General features: G+C 41.6%; 1 protein-coding gene across 1 annotated transcript in view; it reads right to left on the bottom strand.

Annotated features, from left to right (window-relative positions):
* TENM4 (teneurin transmembrane protein 4) overlaps positions 1-20,543 on the bottom strand; it is a 357,308-nt gene that overhangs the window by 184,441 nt on the left and 152,324 nt on the right. Inside the window, exons 6-7 of the mRNA XM_009637125.2 lie at positions 6,157-6,327; positions 930-1,144 (exon numbers count right to left, since the gene is read on the bottom strand). Coding sequence (XP_009635420.1) covers positions 930-1,144; positions 6,157-6,327 — 386 coding nt within the window. The remainder of the gene's footprint in view (positions 1-929; positions 1,145-6,156; positions 6,328-20,543) is intronic.

The raw sequence follows: 20,543 nt of genomic DNA, 5'->3' as shown, positions 1-20,543 counted from the left end.
AATATAAACCTGGTAATACTTTGATAACTTGTAGATGCAAGTGGGAGTATGATGCTTTGCATTGCCAGTTAGAGTTATGCCCTAATATATTAATCAATCTGGTTAAGAGAAGCTTAGAAACTGAAATGGAAAGTAGAGAAAATAACGTACAGAATCCTTATTTAAGGGGATGGCTCTTCGGAGCTTTTCCCAGAAAGTGATTTCGTGACATGGCTTTTGTCAAGGTGTGTCAAGAAAAGCAACTGCTTTCATTTTAGTACTACAGAATAATAACTATACCTTGATTTCTGATTATGTTAAGTCAGTGGCTTTCTGTAAAAACTTGATTTTCCTTGGTTATACACCAATTACTGGGCCCTGACCAATATCAGTCTAATCTGACAGTCAACATGTTTAATGTAAAGAGTTGGCTGAAGGCATTTCAGCACAGAAGACAAGAGTGAGTCTTGCCCCCATGAGGGTGAGAGACTGGGCTCTTTCTGCTCTTACCATAAGTGGGGAAAGGCAGAGGCTGAAAGAGGGAGGCAAACCTCAGATACACAAGTCTGTTTAAGAGATGATTCTTTTTGACGTAGTTTGAGTGTGGCTGCTGTTGCAAGGGGCACTGGATGGAGAAGGTGGTATCTCATGCTGCTAGGAGCAACCAGCTGATACCCTCGGTGACGACCAGCCCAAAAGCCCCTTTTCCTCCTCTGGCAGCTTGCTGCCTTCGACCACTGCCTGCTCTGCCTGTGCCTACAGCCCACCAGGTTAATGTGTGTAAATTTTGCAAATGTCTTTGAAAATCTTTCTCTGGATAGATGACCTTTAACATCTTGCAAGCATGCACCAAATTCTTGAAAGAAATGGCTGAAATAAAACATACAATAACATACAATAAACATACAATTTAAGACAACGATTATTTAAGCGAAACAAGGTCCCATTACCTGTGTATGTGATGGTGGGAGGCCTTTTCTGCCGTAGATGCCAACAAGAGCAGCCTTTCCTAAGGACACATTGAATTTCAGATGCACTGGGTGGTCAATGAACACCTGAGATCTCCAAAAGATACCAGGAGGGATCTTCTGTGTGGCTCGTCTGCCAACATCAATTTCGCCAGAGTCTATAAAACTGTCGTCTGGAAAGAAACTACTGGGCTTTCCTGCCAAAACACAGGAACAAAAATCTTGGATTAGCCTTAGATCCTAAAAGTAATCCAGCCATACTGGTATCTCTGACACTGATCTTGAGAAACAGTCTATTAGTGTCCTGAGGTCTTCAGAGTACTTTGTCTAGCCAATCCGTACGATTACGGGAAGAAAACTGGCAGGGTTATTCCTGGCTTCAGTAACTGTTTTGTTTGAAAACATGAACATGGGAAAAGCAACCTGGAGAAAAATGGCCTTTTGTTTAAATTCTAACATCAGAGAGTGTGCAATTACATTCAGAAGATAAGAATAAATCACCTGACATTATATCCTAAATGGATATAAGTTCACAGATGGAGAAGTCATTAAATTAGCAAAGAGAAACGTAGTAACAGTGAGGTAGACGTGTCACAGAATGGAATGGTAGCGTGGAGAACAGCAGCATGAACAACGGCTGAGTGGGGAAAGGAAAATGTTTCTCTATTAAATTAATTCTTGACAGTGGTAACAGTATTTGAAATTTGGTCAACAGTCCAAAAAAGCTAAAGAAAAAAAAGGACTGAGAAAACTGAAGAAGATCATACCCTGCACTTGAGTAATATCTACTAAGAAACATGAGATGATTTAATTGGGTTTCAATACAATCTGTAAAGTGTGTTATGATTACCCATCTTCTTTCAGAAGACAAACAAATGGAGGCATCTGTTTCTTAAACCGACCACCAGGTTGGAGAGCCTGGGTATCCGGATGGCAAACAGTACATGCCATAATATCCAAGGGAGTCAGCAGGGAGCTGACTCGGTATCCCTGGAAAACACATTGGAGGAATTCCTGGTTCGAAATTCATACACTCACGGTTCTCAAAACTGGTGGCCACTTTGAAAAATCTGGACCCAAAGGAAGCCCAGGGAATGAGGGGCAGAATGAGAAATAAAATGCCAGAAAGTTGCCTTTTCAGCCTTTGCTATAAGCAGTGGCCACGCCTTTACCTGCAGTGCATAAAGACGATGAAGAAGGCAACTGCTTAGCAAACAGCCTTTATTGAAGGACACGTCTAGTTGAAAACTGTGCAGTAAAGATTTGGCTTTAGTCACCAACAAGGAGTAATTATTAATTTTAGAAATTCTAATAAATCTGTTCTCTCATCTCCGTGCCATTACAGCACACTACTCTCTGTTTCACAGATCAAGCAATTCTAACAAAATGAGAAGGAAACTTTCAGGAATGTACAATCTTTTGTAGGCAGATCACATCCTGGCATTTTTTTCTTCCAGAACCTACATTTGGGAAATGGGAAAAAAAAAATATCTTTTCCCACCCATCATGAATTCAAGTGAAATAATCTTAGAATGTACTTGCTGTGTTGAAAAGGTGACTGGTAGAACAACCTTTCCTTTCATTCTTTCAAATTATAATATTTCCCTTAATATTATAGAATATTAATTATAATATTTCCTTCTCCATATACCATCCCAACATAAACTCTCCAGGAGAAACAGATGTAAATTGCTAGCTGTCTCTGGGAAATCCATATAGAAATTATATGCACTTTAGAATCATAGAATCATTTAGGTTGGAAAAGACCTTTAAGATTGTCAAGTCCAACCGTTCCCCTAACCCTGCCATTCCACCACTAAACCCTGGCCCCGAGTGCCACATCTATTAACTGTCAACAAAGGCAGGCTGTGAAGGTGTTTCCTTGGATGGAGGATTTTTCTTTTTTTTTTTTTTTTTTTTTTTTTTTTACTTATGTAAAACTTTTTAGCAGAATTTTCAGTCCGAATAAGACTAACCCCCAATTTAAAGTTAGTAACTGCTTAAGTACACTGTTGGAGTCGGACTTGATGGAATATTTCCTTTCTGTGCTATCTCATGGCAAAAGTTTTATGCATACCAGCACGTTCTAGAACACAGAGTGTATACGTGTTCATAGAAAAAAAGCTACTGGTAATTTTATAAGGTCGTCATTTATCTTTGTTCATCGCATTCAAATAAATACAGGGGGAAAATCTCCTGACTTTTTATCCTTTTTTAGTCAAAGTATATATTATAGAGATAATCAAAAGCAGCTTAGGTAAATGGACATTCTTTCCAAATCATTTTGTGCTGATAGAATACAATTCTACAATGAAAATCAACTAGCTTGATTCTGAAGGGGATTATTTTATCAATTGGGTTGTTAATATTTATTTGGCATCCTAAAAACTACTTTTCACACTGTCAGGATTAAAGGAAACAGTTCCCATGTCTTCATGCAAAGTTTCTTTTTCCATTATTGTAAGATGAAAAGATTCAGGATTCTATTAAAAAAGAGCTAAAGACATCACATGTTTTGGCTCAAACGAAGGATGCATTTTTCTGATTACTACTAACTTCTTTTATAGATCCTTAGAAATTCAGATGAAAACCTAAAGTATTTGATGTGCACCCCACATTAGTAAAGACTGTACATGGGAGCGAATCAGGAAAGGTGGGAATTTAATATGATAAGATGTTGCTACGCAAGAGAGAGCCTGGAGAAAATGAGCACAGTATGTATTCTGCCTGTGCAGAGAGCAGCGCTTGCCCATGCGAGCAAAACTGCGTCTGTGATTGCAAAAGACAATTTCACAGAAATAATTGTTTGTACACGCAATTACGAAGTTTATGTCTCCTCTTGGTGGACAGTTGTATGTCTGAGAAGTTGATATCCTAGGAGCTGCTCTATCATCTTGGCAGCAGTGGACATTTATCCCAGTACAGAAGCCCAAAGAAAGGCTCTCCTGGCCAGCCTGAAGTCAGCCCCTGCAATCCATCCATATTTCATCATTTTTTAAGCTACAGTAGGATCAGGGCCTATGGACTGGATAATTCACAAAGAAAATACAACAAGAAAGCCATTTCAGCTTCTAATCAGAAATTAGGTTTTAATCAGAATATCTGACTCCTTAAAATTAACTTCATGTCTGAATTCTTAATTGGGCTGTCAATTACTTTGCTCTTTCCACACATTACCTTGAACTTTTTAGTTGCCGTAGCAACTACTCCTAATTTATTTGGATATCAAAATGAACTATTTCATTTCAGGCCTTGCTGAATCTTCTCGTATTTTTGACAGCAAGGTACCCTGACTCATCAAAACACTTAAGAACATGCATTTCTCTGGCTTCAATCGCCATTAACTACATGCTTAAAGGTAAGCATGGGATTAAGTGCTTTGCTACACAGGGATGGCCTTAAACAGAGGTAAATGTTGTGCTGGAGCACAGCCACAGATGAGAAGGGATGACTATTACTGAGAATTGGCAAGACATGGGTAATGATGCATTCAGATCAGCCGTAAGGGTATTCTAACCCATTCCTGACTATTTCTTTGTGATCGAGAAGACCTTCAAATATATTTCAATCCATTTTTTAATAAATTTCAATCACATATATTCCGGTTTAGAATAGCAGCCACGCAACGTTGTTGGTCCAGAATTAGTTGCACAGTCACCCGATGGGGAAAGAGATGCATTTCATGGCCAGGCAGTGTTACTCCTGCAACAAAGATGTCCTGATGTGGTTTTTAGGCAGGGCAAGATATTCTCCTCAGTTTCCCTAAGATCCCTACGGATGCCCTAAGATATATATGAATCACTAACTTGAGGGGTCTTCTAATGACATAACTAGGGTATTTCCCAGATTTCTCTTTTAGCAGAGCTTTTTGGCAGCAATTCAAGCTTCTGCTGATGTCACCGTAAGCACGGCTGAAAAAGAAATCAAGTGGAGGTCTTTGATTTGGATGGCAGCTTTGGATTCATCCATTTATTTTCATTTTGACTTTTAAAAGGAAATGGACAGATCAAAACTAGATGTTTCAAAACCAAAACATACGGCAAGTTAGAGTGGGGGAATATGTCTGCAGCTTGCTGTACCATCTAGTAAGGTTTGCTGAGAATAACCCGCTTAGCTGATTTTTCCTTGTAGCAACTTGATGTCAGCCATCAGTTGCTAGTAAATGCATTGTTTTAAGGAACACGCATAATTATGGCCTTTATTTGGACTAATAAAGACAGATAAGCTCTTAAAGAAAAAACAACGCTACAATTAATTTAAATTAAACATGTAAACATAAGCTCTCAGCCAAAGTCTGGGGAACTCTGTGGAAACTTTTGAGTTCAGTGAGTTGCCAGAACAGTAGCATACTTATCTCTTCCTCCCCCCAAATAACTACCAAAAATAGCCAATGACTTTGATTTTACTGGAATTTGTTAATCTCCTATAAAGCAGCTTGACCCACAAACAAAACAGCTTTCTGAAAATGTGAAGTTCTCTTTTCTCCAGCTAAGTCTTGTGAAGGATAAAACCCTCTCCTTTGCAGAGCTTACAGGTAATTTTGGCAGTGCTGCCTCTATGCAAAGCACAGCAAGATGTAAAACTGCTGGATAATGCACTGCTGAATTGACGACCCATCAATTGCTTCTAATTTCACTTAAAATTGCAAGCTGTCGACATTGCGATACTTTGTGGAGACTAGGCCTTTCATCTGGCTACTTTTGCAAAGAGATGTCCAATTCTGGAGTGCCAAAACTCACAGTGTAATAGCTCTTAGAAAATATTTTGGTCCTCAAAACATTTGGTACTAGGTGGCAACAAAGTAGGAAAACCCAAACATTTTTGGACTGCTGTAGAGAAAAGTTGATCCAAAGCTCCAGGAATCATATCATTTTCAAGACATGATTTTTTCTCCCATGAAAACAGCCACTCGAGGCAGGGTTTTCATGATGGCCTTCTGTAGCCTGTGAGATACGGTATGGATGGCTCCACCTTGAGAATGCCTTAGATGTGTGGTGAGGGTTGCACACAGTTTTATCACATTAGTGGACATCAGAAGGGTATGAAACTTAGAAACATATGGAAAGACCGACGACTACTAGTTCTAGACGTGAAAGACTGGAAAAAGCACCTGATGATGGCAGCATCGAGGGTAATGGAACATGAGATTGGATGGCTGGAGTTCAGAGGCAGACAGAAGACTCACAACATGGACACACACCAACCATACCTTCACTGGTTCCTTTGCCTTTCCTGTCAGGTAACTCTAACCCTGTGCCCCCCGAAGGATATAAGGAGACGTCCGTTGGCACTGGCCAACTGCTGGCTGTGTCTTCCGTGATTTCATACATCTGCCCTTCCATCGGCTGCAGGTGCCAGTTTAGGCCAAACAGGTGCATGGCTGTGGTGAGCAATGAGAAAAGTCATCTTTTTCTGTTTGGGAGATTTTCATAACTACACGGGTACTTTCTAAACCCTCTCTCCACTGCCTTATTAGTGGTCATTGCTTTAGGACAAGAACAGGATTAATGTAATTAGACAGCCCCTGCTGCTTCTACCATACCAACTCCCTAGGTCTTTCCACCCACTTAAACCCATTTCAGATCACCTGTACCAATCCATTCTGCTTCTTCAAGTAGAACCATTGGCTCATGGCCTGCATGAGAGTATAACCAGGCACAGAATTTCAGAAAGCTCCCAAGGCTGGGGTGACAATGCGGTGAACACGGAGAACAAGGAGTATTACTTATCAACACACACATCCCAGGAAACTGCATTCTGGTTTGTTTTCTGGTATTCATAGCATATTATAGATGTTCTTTTTTTTTATCCACCAATTATACACAGAAGCTCTTATAGATATCTCTGACAGTTTTTCCTGAATAAGACCAAGTGAAAACTAAGGCAATTTAAGATCCATCTTGCACACATCCCTTTGTGCTCAGCACCAGGAACGTGAGCAACTATGACTGAGCACTCCTCAGTACAGCTCAGCTTCTCCTAGTCAGATCAAAGATACATCCTCAAGATTTGAAAACAAGCAGCACCATTTAGATTTGTGTGATATCAAGGCATAGCTCTCTGTAGGTTTCTGGGCCATGTAAAGTCATCTAGTTCACACATGAATCTACTTCAAGGCATTACATAGAGACAAGTGAAGTTAAGGAACAAGACAGAATACTTAAAAAGCAAACGCATGTATGAGGAGTATGGAAAATCATATGCTTATACAACTAAGACTTGCCCCTTGAAAATATAAAGCAAAAAGAATTGTGGATTTCCATACCAGTTCTTCCATCCCCAACATAAACATTTCATACTCAATCAGTATCCAGTTTAGCTTCAGGCTCTGTGCACCTAAATGATCTGATATTTGCTGCACTTGGAATGACATTTCTTTTTTAAGGAAACACCTTGATATTTTACCCTGTAATTTCTCCAAGAAACTGTACAATCATAGAATTGTTTGGTTGGAAAAGACCTTTAAGATCATCAAGTCCCACCATACCTGTCCACTACTGAACTATGTCCCTAAGCACTTCGTCTGCCCAGCTTTTAAATCCTTCCAGGGATGGGGACTTGACCACTTCCCCGGGCAGCCCCTTCCAATGCTTGACAACCCTTTCAACGAAGAAAGTTTTCCTAGTGTCCAATCTAAACTTCCCCTGATGCAACTTGAGGCCATTTTCTTTCAACCTATCGCTTGTTACTTGGGAGAAGAGACCAACAAGGTCTCCCTCCCCTCAGCCTCCTCTGCTCCAGGCTGAACACCCCCAGCTCCCCCAGCCGCTCCCCAGCAGCCTGGGGCTCCAGACCCCTCCCCAGCTCTGCTGCCCTTCTCTGGACACACTCCAGCCCCTCCGGGTCCTTCTAGGAGTGAGGTGCCGAACCCTGACCCCAGCATTCAAGGGGCAGCCTCACAAATGCTGAATACAGGGGAGTTACTCTGGGACTAAACTGACACAAACCTGAAGAAGTCTGTTATTAATGGAGCAAAAGAACTTTTCAGATGAACCCTCCCATGCCTGTAGCGTTGCGTGGGGTTGTTGTGACCCAAGTGCAGGACCCAGCACTTGGCCTTGTTGAACCTCATACAGTTGGCCTCGGCCCATCGATCCAGCCTGGCCAGGTCCCTCTGTAGTTCCTTCTTACCCTCAAGCAGATCAACACCCAGCTTAGTGTCATCTGCAAACTTGCTGAGGGTGCACTCAATCCCCTCGTCCAGGTCAATGATAAAGATACTAAACAGAACTGGCCCCAGCAGTGAGCCTTGGGGGACACCACTTGTGACCAGCCACTGACTGGATTTAACTCCATTCACCACCACACTTTGGGCCCAGCCACCCAGCCAGTTTTTTACCTACCAAAGAGTATGCCTGTCCAGGCCATGCACAGCAAGTTTCTCAAGCAGAATGCTGTGGGAAATGGTGTCGAGGGCTTTAGTAAAGTCCACATATACTGCATCCAGAGTCTTTCCCTCATCCACTAAGTGGGTCACCTTGTCATAGAAGGAGATCAGGTTGGTCAAGCAGGATCTGCCTTTCATAAACCCATGTTGACTGACCTTGATCTTCTGGTTCTCCTGAGCATGCTGTGTGATGCACTCAAGATATCTGCTCCATGACCTTCCCCAGCATGAAGGTCAGACTGACAGGCCTATAGTTCCCCAGATCCTCCCTCCAGCCCTTCTTGTAAATGGGCATCACAATCAAGTGGAACTTTCCCAGTCATCCAGGACTGCTGACAGATGATGGAAAGGGTTTTGGTGAGCACCTCTGCCAGCTCCCTCAGTACCCTGGTGTGTACCCTGTTCGGCCCCATGGACTTATGTATGTCTAACTGGCCAAGCAGGTCACTAACCATTTCCTCTTGGATCATGGAAGCTTTGTTCTGCTCCCCATCCCTGGCTTCCAGTTCAGGGGGTTGCGTGCCCGGAGATCAGCTGACCTTTCTATTAAAGGCTGAGGCAAAGAAGGCATTCAGTACCTCAGCCTTATCCTCATCCTTTGTCACTATGGTTCCCCCTGCATCCAGTAAAGGATGGAGATTCTCCTTGGGGCTCCTTTTGTTGTTAATATATTTATAGAAACATTTTTTATTATCTTTCACAGAATTGGCCAATTTAAGTTCTAGTTGGGCTTTAGCCCTTCTAATTTTCTCTCTGCATGACCTTGCAATGGCACTAGCATCACAGCCATTTAACATAAACAGAGTCAAAACCAGTAAAGAAATAGAGCATTTCCATTGCCTATAGTTCTCATTTTATTCACAAAGATAAGTCAGGGACAAGTGGTTAGTTTATTTAAACCTGTACATCAGGAACAAGCTTTTCAACAGGATTGAAAAGTAAACTGAGTGGTTCTCCAAACCCAGCCTGTTTAGGCATTTTAGCAAAAACAGTGATTTTTTTCCACTTCAATTAAGTCATCTATCATTTGCTAACAAGAATAAGCTTGCCTTTGCACTACTACAACATCACAAAACACAATGAGAGCAAAACTCTTACCATTTAAGCGGGTACTGGGTTTGTTAATGAAGTCTTAACCATTAAGAAAGAAAATATTCTCCTGGAACTCCCAAACAGCAAGGAAGCATAGCGAGGAAGGACTCCTGCACACTGGTTCAGAACTTTAACATTTTTATATGGGTACACATACAAAGAAGGAATGCTACCAATACAACTGGCAATTCAACCAGGATGCTTTAGACAGAGTGACCAGTATTTTCATCTGAAAGGAGTATATTTACTTGGCAGCAAAACTGTGCAAGGGAAGAGAGGAAATCAGACTAGGAGCAAGGAATTTGCATCGAGCATTTGGCATTGCTATGTTTGCATAATATCTTTGTGTTTATATGGCCCTCATCATCAGAGTGGCTGGGTACTTCATAGCTATTAACCTCATAAAGCCTCATCAGGCAGGAATCTGTTATTTCTGCTTGGCAGAAAGGAAAGAGAGAACTACAGCAGATTAAAGGACTGACTGAGATCACTTGTTTAGACATTAAAACGTGATTGTGTGTTAATTCACTTACCTTACTCTATGCTCAGAGGTTCATAGAATGATAGAATCATTTAGGTTGGAAAAGCCCTTTAAGATCATCAAGTCCAACCGTTCCCCTAACCCTGCCATCCCACCACTAAACCCTGGCCCTAAGCACCTTGTCTGACCAGCTTTTAAAACCCTCCAGGGATGGGGACTCAACCCCTTCCCTGGGCAGCCCCTTCCAGTGCTTGACAACTCTTTCTGTGAAGAAATTTTTCCTAATGTCCAATCTAAACCTCCCTGGGTGCAAGGAGTTCACAAGTCCTAACAGGCATTTCATGCACCCCTCTGTCAGTGGTTTTTATGCTAAGCTCAGTACTGGCTGATGCCTGAGAATGCCATCCAGGCTGGACCTCTCCATAGACTGGAGAGTTACCCAGGTGCCACTGAGCCGTTACAGAGCTCAGGGGCTTAGGTGCTCTGAGCATGTGGAAGTTCCCATGTTTAACCACACGGATGTTTGTAGTTCAAAGCAGAATGAAAACTGAGCTATTCACACCTCCAAACTCAGGCAATCCTAGACAGCATGCAGTCTGGATGCCTTTGCTGGCCCTAAGTGCTTAATCCCAACTCCATCTTCCAGATGTCTTCATATTACAATGACTTGCATGAGCTTATACTGGGCATCACAGTTTCAGGCTGGAATTGAGCCAGTGGGGTTTTTTTCACCGGATCAGTTGAACTGCTCTGTCCTTTGGATATCAGTCTAAGTGCCACATTAATTCCTAAGAAGACATTGAGAGGCCACTGTTTCTCCAGAAGGACATTGTTTCCCCTCCTCTCCTTTGTGGGAATTTGTTGCTTGCAGATGGTTATTTACAGCAAGAAAATAAAAGCGAAGATGTCAGCATTGTTTCAGGTGTAGTGGGAAAGCTATGAACACTTTTTCTGGGCATGCGAAATGCATTTAAAAACACCTGAGAGGAAATGTCTAATGAGGGGAAAATCTTGCTTCAATCTAAGGACAGAACTGGTAGCCTGGAAGTGTTACGGCTTTTCTGCACGTTATCCATCCCCTTGAGCACGTGAATCAACCTTTCCATGTCACCATTCATTCCTAAATGTTTACAAAGTGTCTTACAATGTCCCAACATAGAGAATATGACAGAATTATCTGTAACATAGATACTGTCTGTGTAATCACACAGAGATAAAAGACCTGCATTAATATGTTAACTTTTGTCTTTAGTTAATAGATTTTGCCTAAAGTAAAAAGCTTCTTGAGTACCTCGATCCCATCATCACACAGATCATAGAATCAAAGAATCACAGAATGGTTTGGGTTGGAAGGGACATTTAAATATCATCTAGTCCAACCCCCTTGCCATGGGCAGGGACATCTTGCACCGGATCAGGTTGGTCAGAGCTCTGTCCAACCTGACTTTGAACACTTCCAGGGATGGGGCATCCACAACTTCTCTGGGCAACCCGTGCCAGTGTCTCACCACCCTCATAGTAACAAATATTTTCCTTATATCCAGTCTAGATCTATCTGCTTTCAGTTTAAAGCCATTATCCCTTGTCCTGTCACTACAAGCCCTGCTAAGAAAGTCCCTCTCCAGCTGTCTTGTAGGCCCCTTCAGGTAGTAGAAGGCTGTAAGAAGGTCTCCAATGATGACCCATGAGAATGAGATGTATGCACACCATGCATACAGAAGTGCAAAAATCTGAGAAACACGGAGAATTATTTGAAAAACATTTTGACTACTAAGTGGCTTAAAAAGAATTCAGAAAATGGAGTGCAAAAGCTTGGAACTAGTGCTCTATTCAGGGTCTCTGATCTGATGTTTCTAAGCACAAAATAAAAGCCTATAAATATTGCCACCCATAAGGCAAACAGACATCATGCAATTTCTGCTGCCAGTAGGTAATAACCACAAAAGCCTTCCTGAAACAAAGAGTCTGATTTACTTTGGAAACACACTCTGGTAGCAGGTATGTTATTAGGAAGTCACCTGATTAAGTGTTTATCATTACTGCCTTCCAAATACCAACAGTGTCTGATTGGTAAGCTGGTGGAAGCCTTCAGCCTTGCCCCCCCTAACTGCCATACTCATGCTAAAAAGTGAAGTAGTAACAGCAGTGGATGTTTTGGGTCTCTAAATCTCAGAGGGATGTGTAAAACTGTTGGTGCACAGAGCTGTTTAAAGGTTTTAGGAGAAGCACAAATCAGCCTTGTTCTGTGCTAAATTGATGCAAAGTTCTTGTGGGAAAAAAAAAAAAAAAAGACCACAGTTAGAAAAAAGCCCTGGAATTGCAGATGAGACGCACAACCATATACTTTGAAGTGTTAATGTTCCTAAAAGCAAAGTGAAGCTGTAAAAATAGTTTGAAATTCCTGATGTTCTCAGTCTCCAGGTCAATTGAACACACTGTTGACATTTTCTTTGGCTTTTTTTTTTTTTTTTTCTCTGCTCAGCTAGATGTCAGATGTAGCTCACAAAGAGCAAATGTCCTCCTAAAATCCCCCATGTCCTTCTCCCTCTTCCTCCCCAACATGATGCTCAGTAGATATTCAGATATTGAAGGCTCCCCATGCATTAAAAGAGCAGGCTGCAATTAACAATCATTAAAGTGTACCCTTTTGTAAAATACCATGTAGCTTTCACTGCCTAGGAAGCCTCATGACATGCTCTTCACAGAAGCTTTGGTTATATTTCCCATGGCTAATAAAACCCTTTTGTCCGCCTTCTCCTGGAATAGAAACAATACTTAGGGGAAACCCTGCATGTGTCCTCTCTGGGCTGTTTCAGCACCAGCAACTTCGATGATATAAAGGCACTGGGGCATCTGGCCCATTATGTTCATGTTTTGACATAAAATTTTCGACTTGCACAACCTTTTAACTGTAGCTAAGTGCTAGCAAAAAAAGTGCCCTGAAACTTGCAGAGTGAGTAATAAGAATTTTCTGTGGCAGAATAAACCACCTTATCCTCAGGCCTAAGTCATCGCTGGCCACCTTCTTGGCGGGGAAAAGAAGGAAGCCAAACTCAAGCCCTTTCAGAGTTTGATTTCTTTGCTGAGTTCAGCATTTCAACCACGGCAGTATGATGTGGCTATTCATTTGCCGGGCTCCAATTCACTTTAGCAAAGCAAATTTACAAACAGTTTAGCATCAGCTGAGCTATTTAACCACCCAAATAAATCAAAGTTCATATTGGTGGAACCAAGTATTCAGCATCGTGATTCTTTAGGTTTTAACACATTACCTCTTCCTCTATTGCATTATTCCTACTCCACAGCTGTTTGCGGAGGCCATAAGCAACATTAGCTGATGCTGTTAAGCCAAATAAAGAGGGACATTGTTTCCAAGTTTGTTTTGAAGAGACCCAGGCTTTTGGGTATCTTTGTATTATTGCCACTTCCTTATGACACAGCAAAACACTAAAGTCAAAACAACTTACTCAGCGGAGTAGAGAACAAAGAAACAAGTACAGCATTTAGGATGAAAAAGGACAAAGAAAGATAATAATTCACATGGTCACAAAATGGACATTTCTTGGGACAGGTTGATGGAGCAAAGGAGTTAGCAGAGAGAGGCAGATGATTGTGATAGATCACAGGGACAAGAAAAGACAAGACATGCTTACTGAAGCATACAAGACCCCCAGAAACAACACCAGTCAGCAAAAAATTGAAAAACACACTGCTGGCCCTTTATTAGCTTGTTGCTTTGCCCAAAGCAGCGAGCTAAGTGTAATAAATAACCAAACCAATCAATTACGACGTTTGAAATTAAGGCTACAGCTAAAGCCACCAGCTGCTTTGATAGTGTTTGTAAAATGCGTTCTCACAGCGGCTCACAGGCTCTGCTGCTGCCTTCTGCCTGTCCTCTCAGAGCTCAGTCCTGCAGGGACTGCTGCTGGCCTGGCGGTTCCTCAGCCGGGTGAAGGTCCTAGAGAAGCTAAGGAATGAATAAAATAACAACTGTTTTACAGGTAACAACTGATCTTGCCCTGAACAATCTAAAAAAGAGTTTCTCAGAATGGAAGCTCAACAAAACCAGCAAGTTAATCATCACCGCCACGAGCATGGTGCACAGCCCAGGTTCACAGCAAGCACAGAGAGTAAACGGCATGCAGGCAAGACAGAAAGTCTTTCAGGCTTCTCATTTGAAAAACCTCATCAGTCTCTTTGCACTAAGAATGCTCCATATTTTCAATCCGTGTTTACCTAAGGATGTCAGTATTTTGCATAAATAACACAGGGGAGCACACAAGCTTTGGGAAAGCCAGGCTTCTCTGCACAGCCACGCCGCCCTCCTCAGCTCAGCTGTACCGGCATGGGGCTCCAGCTGGAGAAGAGTTTGGCTCCGCTGCTCCACTGGTTTCTACGAGCACCACACTGCACTGGTGACAGCAAAGCCAAAGCCGACACAAGCCAAAGGACCACTCCTGGTAGGGAGGACAGTTTTCCAAAGCCCCCCAGTGTGGCACGGGGCAAAGGAGAGAATGGGAAAAGAGGGTGTGAGAAGAAACAGCTGAGAGGCACTGATGCCATAACGAACATGAATAAAAATGAGAAAAGAAGGGGAGGAAGGTGAGAAAAATACAGAGTGAGAGAAATTGAGAAAAAGAAAGAGGTTAGGAAAGAGCAAAGGAAAGCTAAGAAAAAAAGTAAAAGGGACCTGGAATAGGAAAATCAGCTGGAGCTCAGGCAGCGGTTGAGACATTTATACAGCTTGCTTCTTTGCTCTCCCCTCTTTTTGTGGAATCAAGCGTAAGATACGTGGTGGTTACATATTCCTCTGTAACCTTCAGGTTCAACAATCAGACTTATAATAACACACTCTCCAAAACAAGACCTGAAGTTTGCTTTTTCTCCTAATTGAAAAAATGCCGAATTCCACCACTGAATTACTCAGGGCTAATGTAAATGTATTGCTTTCACTCCTGTCTCCAGAATAAACTTGACTGTAATTATCTGGATAACTGTCTCTCTCTACACTGAAATTATATGATTTCTGTAGAAGTGGGAGAATTGACTGTTGCAGAATTAATCATATTTTGGTGACATCCAGTGTTATGAAAAGGAGCCTTTCAGCATGAAATAATCACTGGTTTGTCAATCTTCAATAAATCAAGGAAGAGGCACGCAAGATTAAGGAGAATAGAAACAGTAAAACAAACATTAAAAAATGAAATAAACTGGTTTGTTTTTCTCTTGTTCCATTTCAGTGGTGAGCAAGGCTTCTGAGTCCCAGCATGGCAGAACACACCAACACAGCAAGAGTCGAGGATCGAAGTGTTTCTATGGCCCTACTGGTGTCAGAAGAAGGTAAAAGCAGCAAGGCTGGATGCAGTATATTGCACCCGCTCCTCCTATTTGTAAGGTCCTGGACCAGACAGGTCCAAGCTGTTGTTCACCTAAGGGCACGGGACACTTTGAGTATTGCAGTTATTTAATACCCAAGTACCTAACAGATTCTCAGGTCTGGAATTCAAATCTAGGATCCTGACTAAAGATCCCAATGGTTCTTAATATTATATATTTACACAATTTACACATATGTACCTGGGTCACTGAGCCACCCACTGTGGGGCAAGGAGAAGGATTCCTGCAAGGCCAATTCTTGCATGGCCTTTTTGTTTCCAGCTTCTGAAATTCTTTCCTGTGTGTAAATGTTTTCCTTCCATGGCTTAAAGCTCTTACTCAAGGAATGGAAAACCTGACTTCAGAAATCATCTTCTGCCCGAAGGAATGTGAGCTTGCACACCAGGACGGGACTGCAGCCGTGTGGGAACAGAGAATCCTGCACACAGCGCTCTCCACAACCCAGCTGGATCGGGGCTGCCGTGCAGTTAGAAGTGTAAAATTAATAGGTCACAAAGGAACGGAGCCCAAAAGACAGCTTGATTACATGTTGTTTAAGTGAAGACTCGCAGCTTGTGGCTGGGAGGTCCCATGGCTCTGCTTCCTGGCCTGTTGATTTATTTGACACAAGACAATAGTTTAGAAAAATAAAAAAAGGCACAAGGAGGGACATTTAGGGTAATGCTCACTATTGTAAATTCCCCATCTGGCCCCCTTCCTGACCTCTCAGTGATCCACCTTCAATGAGAAAAAAGTGTTTACAAGCCTTCTTCACAGACTGGGGATAAAGACACTCTGCGCTGGGCCGGGCTGTGAGTTCTTCGTGCTGAGAACTGGAGAATCCGTATGCACCCATCCCTGGGTGAAGGGATCAGGATGAAGGAATGAGATGATAAAAAAGAGAGATAGCTGCGTTGTGTTTGTTTGTGGGGTTTTTTTTTAGGACCTCAGATGCCCTAAAGTAAGAGGCAGGTGCTTTCACAGCCAGCTCAGTATAGAGACATGCTATGGGATGCATCCAGTACTACCTGGGACCCTGCCTGCTGCCTGACCATTCCTCCACATTCAGAGCTCAAACTATGCAAGGACCACAAGTGTATCTTTCAGAGGTAATTCAGGTTTCCTCCTTCCCTCAAGCAGAATCACCATGTGCAAAGGAGAAATTCAAAGGATGAGGATGAAGAGCTTCCTACCTCTTAAAATTTTGCCACCAGAATGGCAACGGCCTCTCAGGAAAAAAAAAAAAAAAAAAGCACCATGGTAATCACCTAAAATCCTGGCTGCAAATGCATTTGCTTGCTTGGTTTTGACACCAACCAGTTATTCTTTGACCCCTCCTGACTGAGGAGCTGTATCAAAGATTTCCAAGATAGAAGCAGATGGTCTACCAAATAGTATTAGTTCCTTCTTAGGAGAACACTTTATATTTTAATTTTGTTCCCAATTGCTCTTAATAGGGAAGAAAAAAAAGCTTCCAGCTGAAGCATCACATTTCTTTGAAACCTTCAAGGAAGTGACTAGAAAGACATGTTATAAAATGAAGCAGTTAAACTCAATGTTTGTTCAATGCAAAGAGTCAGCACTTCCTATTCAATGTCTTCCTAATTACCCCTGGGGATCAAAGACTTTCAAGTGATTGCCTGTCCATTCAAACCGCTAATAGATGATCGCTGGCCCCTCCAGTGCTACAGTAGCTTGCTGGATGCTTGTAATTTCATGCAGGAAAGGGAAAATGCAGTTTTAAATGGGCATATTTAAATATTTTTATAGGTATTTTTAGGAGGATTTTTTAAAGTGTCAGTCTATAGTAAAAATAGATATAAAGGTGGTGTGGCTTATCCAAAGAGCTGGCTGCTTAAATACAATCTGTAATTTCCTTCGCCATCTACACCATTGTGAAAGTAGAATAGGAGTTGAAAGATGGACCTCACCAACACTTTGCTGCTATTAGGCAGCTTATTGCACTGAAGAAACTTATTTCAGCCCCCACAGCTCTAGTAAATTTGGTGTTACACATGCTCAGGCCTTTCTCAGTAAAATAATATTTTCCCTTCTAGATACCCTTTCTGGCAGAGACCATATTACTATAAATATTACTGAGATATTTCTTCAAGATCAAAGTCAATTATAAGATGGTCCCTCTGTACCTCTAAATGGAGTTTTAATTTGTGTATATAATATTAGAAATAATGGTTTTCCCATTGGGGTACTCACTTCAATTAGAGGAATGAGGACAGGCAGCCCTTCCAGAGGGCCTCCTACCTTGCTTTGCAATCACTAAAATTCTGGGCTAGACTGTTGTAGACAGTATAATTTTACAAATGCTGTTTCATTACACATGTATAAACGGTGAGACCTTAATTAAAAGGGGTGTAATTTACATAGGTAAATCAACATTTCACATGCGTCCTTTCTTATTATCCCTAGCAGATATTGTCAGAAAAACCTGCTTTCCCAAATTAATATAATAGGTTGCTTAAAGTCTAAAAAAATACAGTTGGCTGTTTAAAAGTCAGAAACAATACCTGTCTTCTTCTATCACCCCAGCACAGCAGAGGTGGGATCAGACTTTACCTCTGGTATCCCAGTTTAAGGGTTAAGATCTAAATATTGTTGTAGGCTTCGATGTGTGAGCTCATCTCTCAGATGGCTGTCTGCTCATCTACCCTTCTGAACACGAACATGATTTTATTATAAAGACAAGGAACTGATTTGAGAGTGCTGCTCGTGATTTAATCCTAAAATCAGCTGAAAACTGCATTAGTTTTATTAGTCACCATGCACGTTCTAATAGCACCGGAGACCCAGTTGGGCTGTGCTAGTTGATGTAAGAAAAATTAACAGAATAACAGTCTCTGAATCCCTTGACATCCAAAGCACGGGTTTAACTTGAGCTTTACTGAGCCTGAGTAAATCAAGCGACTTCAAGAGCATGATGGGGGTGCTTCAAATTCGGTATGAATTTACACATTTTGTAGATCAAGGCCAGAGCGTTCATCAGCAAATCATCAAAACTGAGCTCTAAAGCAGAATCCTATCGGCACGGTGACTTTTTGAAGAGATCTGAAGAAATTTAACCTGCACATGTATTCAGGAGCATCTCATTGTTTTAACTGCTTCAGACAACAAATGCATGGGTATGTTTAAAGCAGGCTAAGAATCTTTTAATTTATTTTCTAATTTTTCTTTACACAAACTTGAAAAACGAGCAGATTGTTCCAACAGTTCATTTGGAGAGGGAAAAATTCCTTTTTTTTTTTTTTTTTTTGTGTACAAAAGCTCGGCAAATGGATACAAATGTACAGTCTGGGAAAGCTGATAAAGTGGGTGACACAGCACAATTAATGACACTAGCAATTTTTTTTCTGTCCAGAGACCATGGGCAAAACCCAGCACAGTACTTTCAAGTACTATAAATCTAAGTGAATGGTTCAGATCAGTGTGAAAAGCTCTCTCAATAACGAAACTTAACACAACCTGATGATTTGTTCCCTTGGACTTAGAACTAAATCCAGCACATAGATTAAGGCAAGTGCTGGCAAGTGCAACCCACAGTGTTCTCTTAAAAGGCCCACAGCCATCTTTATATTTAATTACACCTAAAAAAAGCATTTGCTAAAGGAACTCAAAAGTTCGCCAAGTCAAGCACTCAAAAGTGAGCAAAGAACAGAATTAAGACTGCTTGTATGATTTTAGATCCAGCCCCTGTATGCATATGTACTCTGTATTAGCCTTTAATTCCCTCATCACAGGCTATTTTTTTTCCGCTGGCCCAATGCTGAGCAGAACAATTGCACAGAAATTGCCACTCAACCCTGGCAACTCCAGCATTGTAGCGTGTTCAATTGCTTTCTAGGGATGCCATATGTGCAGCCTGGTTGGTGGCAGTAGGAGGGGGTTGGAAAGGGAAGGAATACACTCAGTGCAGACAATTTTGCTACAGCACTCTAAATAGGTCCCTACTGAGCATGTGTGTACTCAGATTTTCTAGTTTTGTGGCAGCCAGCTCTGGGCGGATCAGGGATATGATAAAGCACACACTATTGTTTGTTCTTCCTAATAGAAAAGAGGTGTCACGATTCCCCATTACCCCCATGCTTCTGCAAAATGAATATAAAATAACAGTAGAACCAACAGCAAAGTTTTGCGTAAGTGAGTGACTACACTGGCAGTAGGGATCCAGACCCCTACTCTCACAAGTCTATTTAGGGGATGTTGACTTGTGATGACTTAGGCCATGATAATTTCGTTCCATCGTTAAAGAAGAATGTATCAAAGCGCTTGCTCAGGGACATAGTACACTGCCTTGTCCCTTCATCCCCAAAGACTATATTTTTAGCAGTGAATTAAACAGTACCAAGCAGTGGAACTTGATAGTCTACACCATTTATTTGTTAGAAGGCACCCTACCATGATTTTAGCTTTGGTTAGCCAATACTTTCTGATTCCTGTACACAGTTCAGCTAGCAAGGACCAGAGATCATTCCCAACAGATAGTATGGGTATGACCATCCATAAGAGTTTAACAGTATAGAAATGTACCCATTCTGGAGTAGTTGGATGCCCAGAATGGTCTCACGTATGTGTTTCACAACCTGGAGTAGCCCATGACCCAGCTTGACTGGAGAAGGTACACTAATATAAACAAACTATTACTGACCACTTGGATCAATACTGTTTGGAATATCATTATGCTCAGATTGTGGGATTTTTTTTCACCAAAAGCCTCGGGAAGCCCTTTTGATGCTCGATTTCATTTTCATTTCTGCCATAATTAAACGAGATTCTGCTCCACTGATAGTCCAATTAGAGTTTCTTTGGAAATACTTAGTGTAAGCATAGCCATCATCTCTGCTAACTGCCTTGTTCTGCTTTGCTTTCTAAAGAGTCGCTTTGCATAATTAAGCGATGCTACAGCTGTACTAGGCAAGCAAGGTGCGATGTTGCTGCTGTGTTATGTGCTACCATATTTGAAAATAGCTAACGTATGCTGTTCTCAACGTCTTTCTAGGCAAAAGCTTCTGCCTGCAACACAGACAGGCTTGGCAGTTAAGGTATGATAAAACCAAATAAAGCAGAAGATAGGAAAAGCTGGTGATGGTGGGAGAGTTTGTTAGTTTTTCACTTAAACACAGAGATCCAGCCACCTCTCAATATCTGTTCATTGAGCATCAGATTCTGGTATCTCACAGCGAACCGCCTAAGTGGTCCTTTTGGAGCTTTTAAGTTTCAGTATAAACAGTGGTGTTGAAATCTTGTC

The sequence above is a fragment of the Egretta garzetta genome, unplaced genomic scaffold (assembly GCF_000687185.1).
Source record: "Egretta garzetta isolate BGI_Z169 unplaced genomic scaffold, ASM68718v1 scaffold323, whole genome shotgun sequence".
Taxonomy (NCBI): domain Eukaryota; kingdom Metazoa; phylum Chordata; class Aves; order Pelecaniformes; family Ardeidae; genus Egretta; species Egretta garzetta.
Note: the sequence above shows the minus strand (reverse complement) of the source record. Positions and strands in the feature narration are given on the sequence as shown.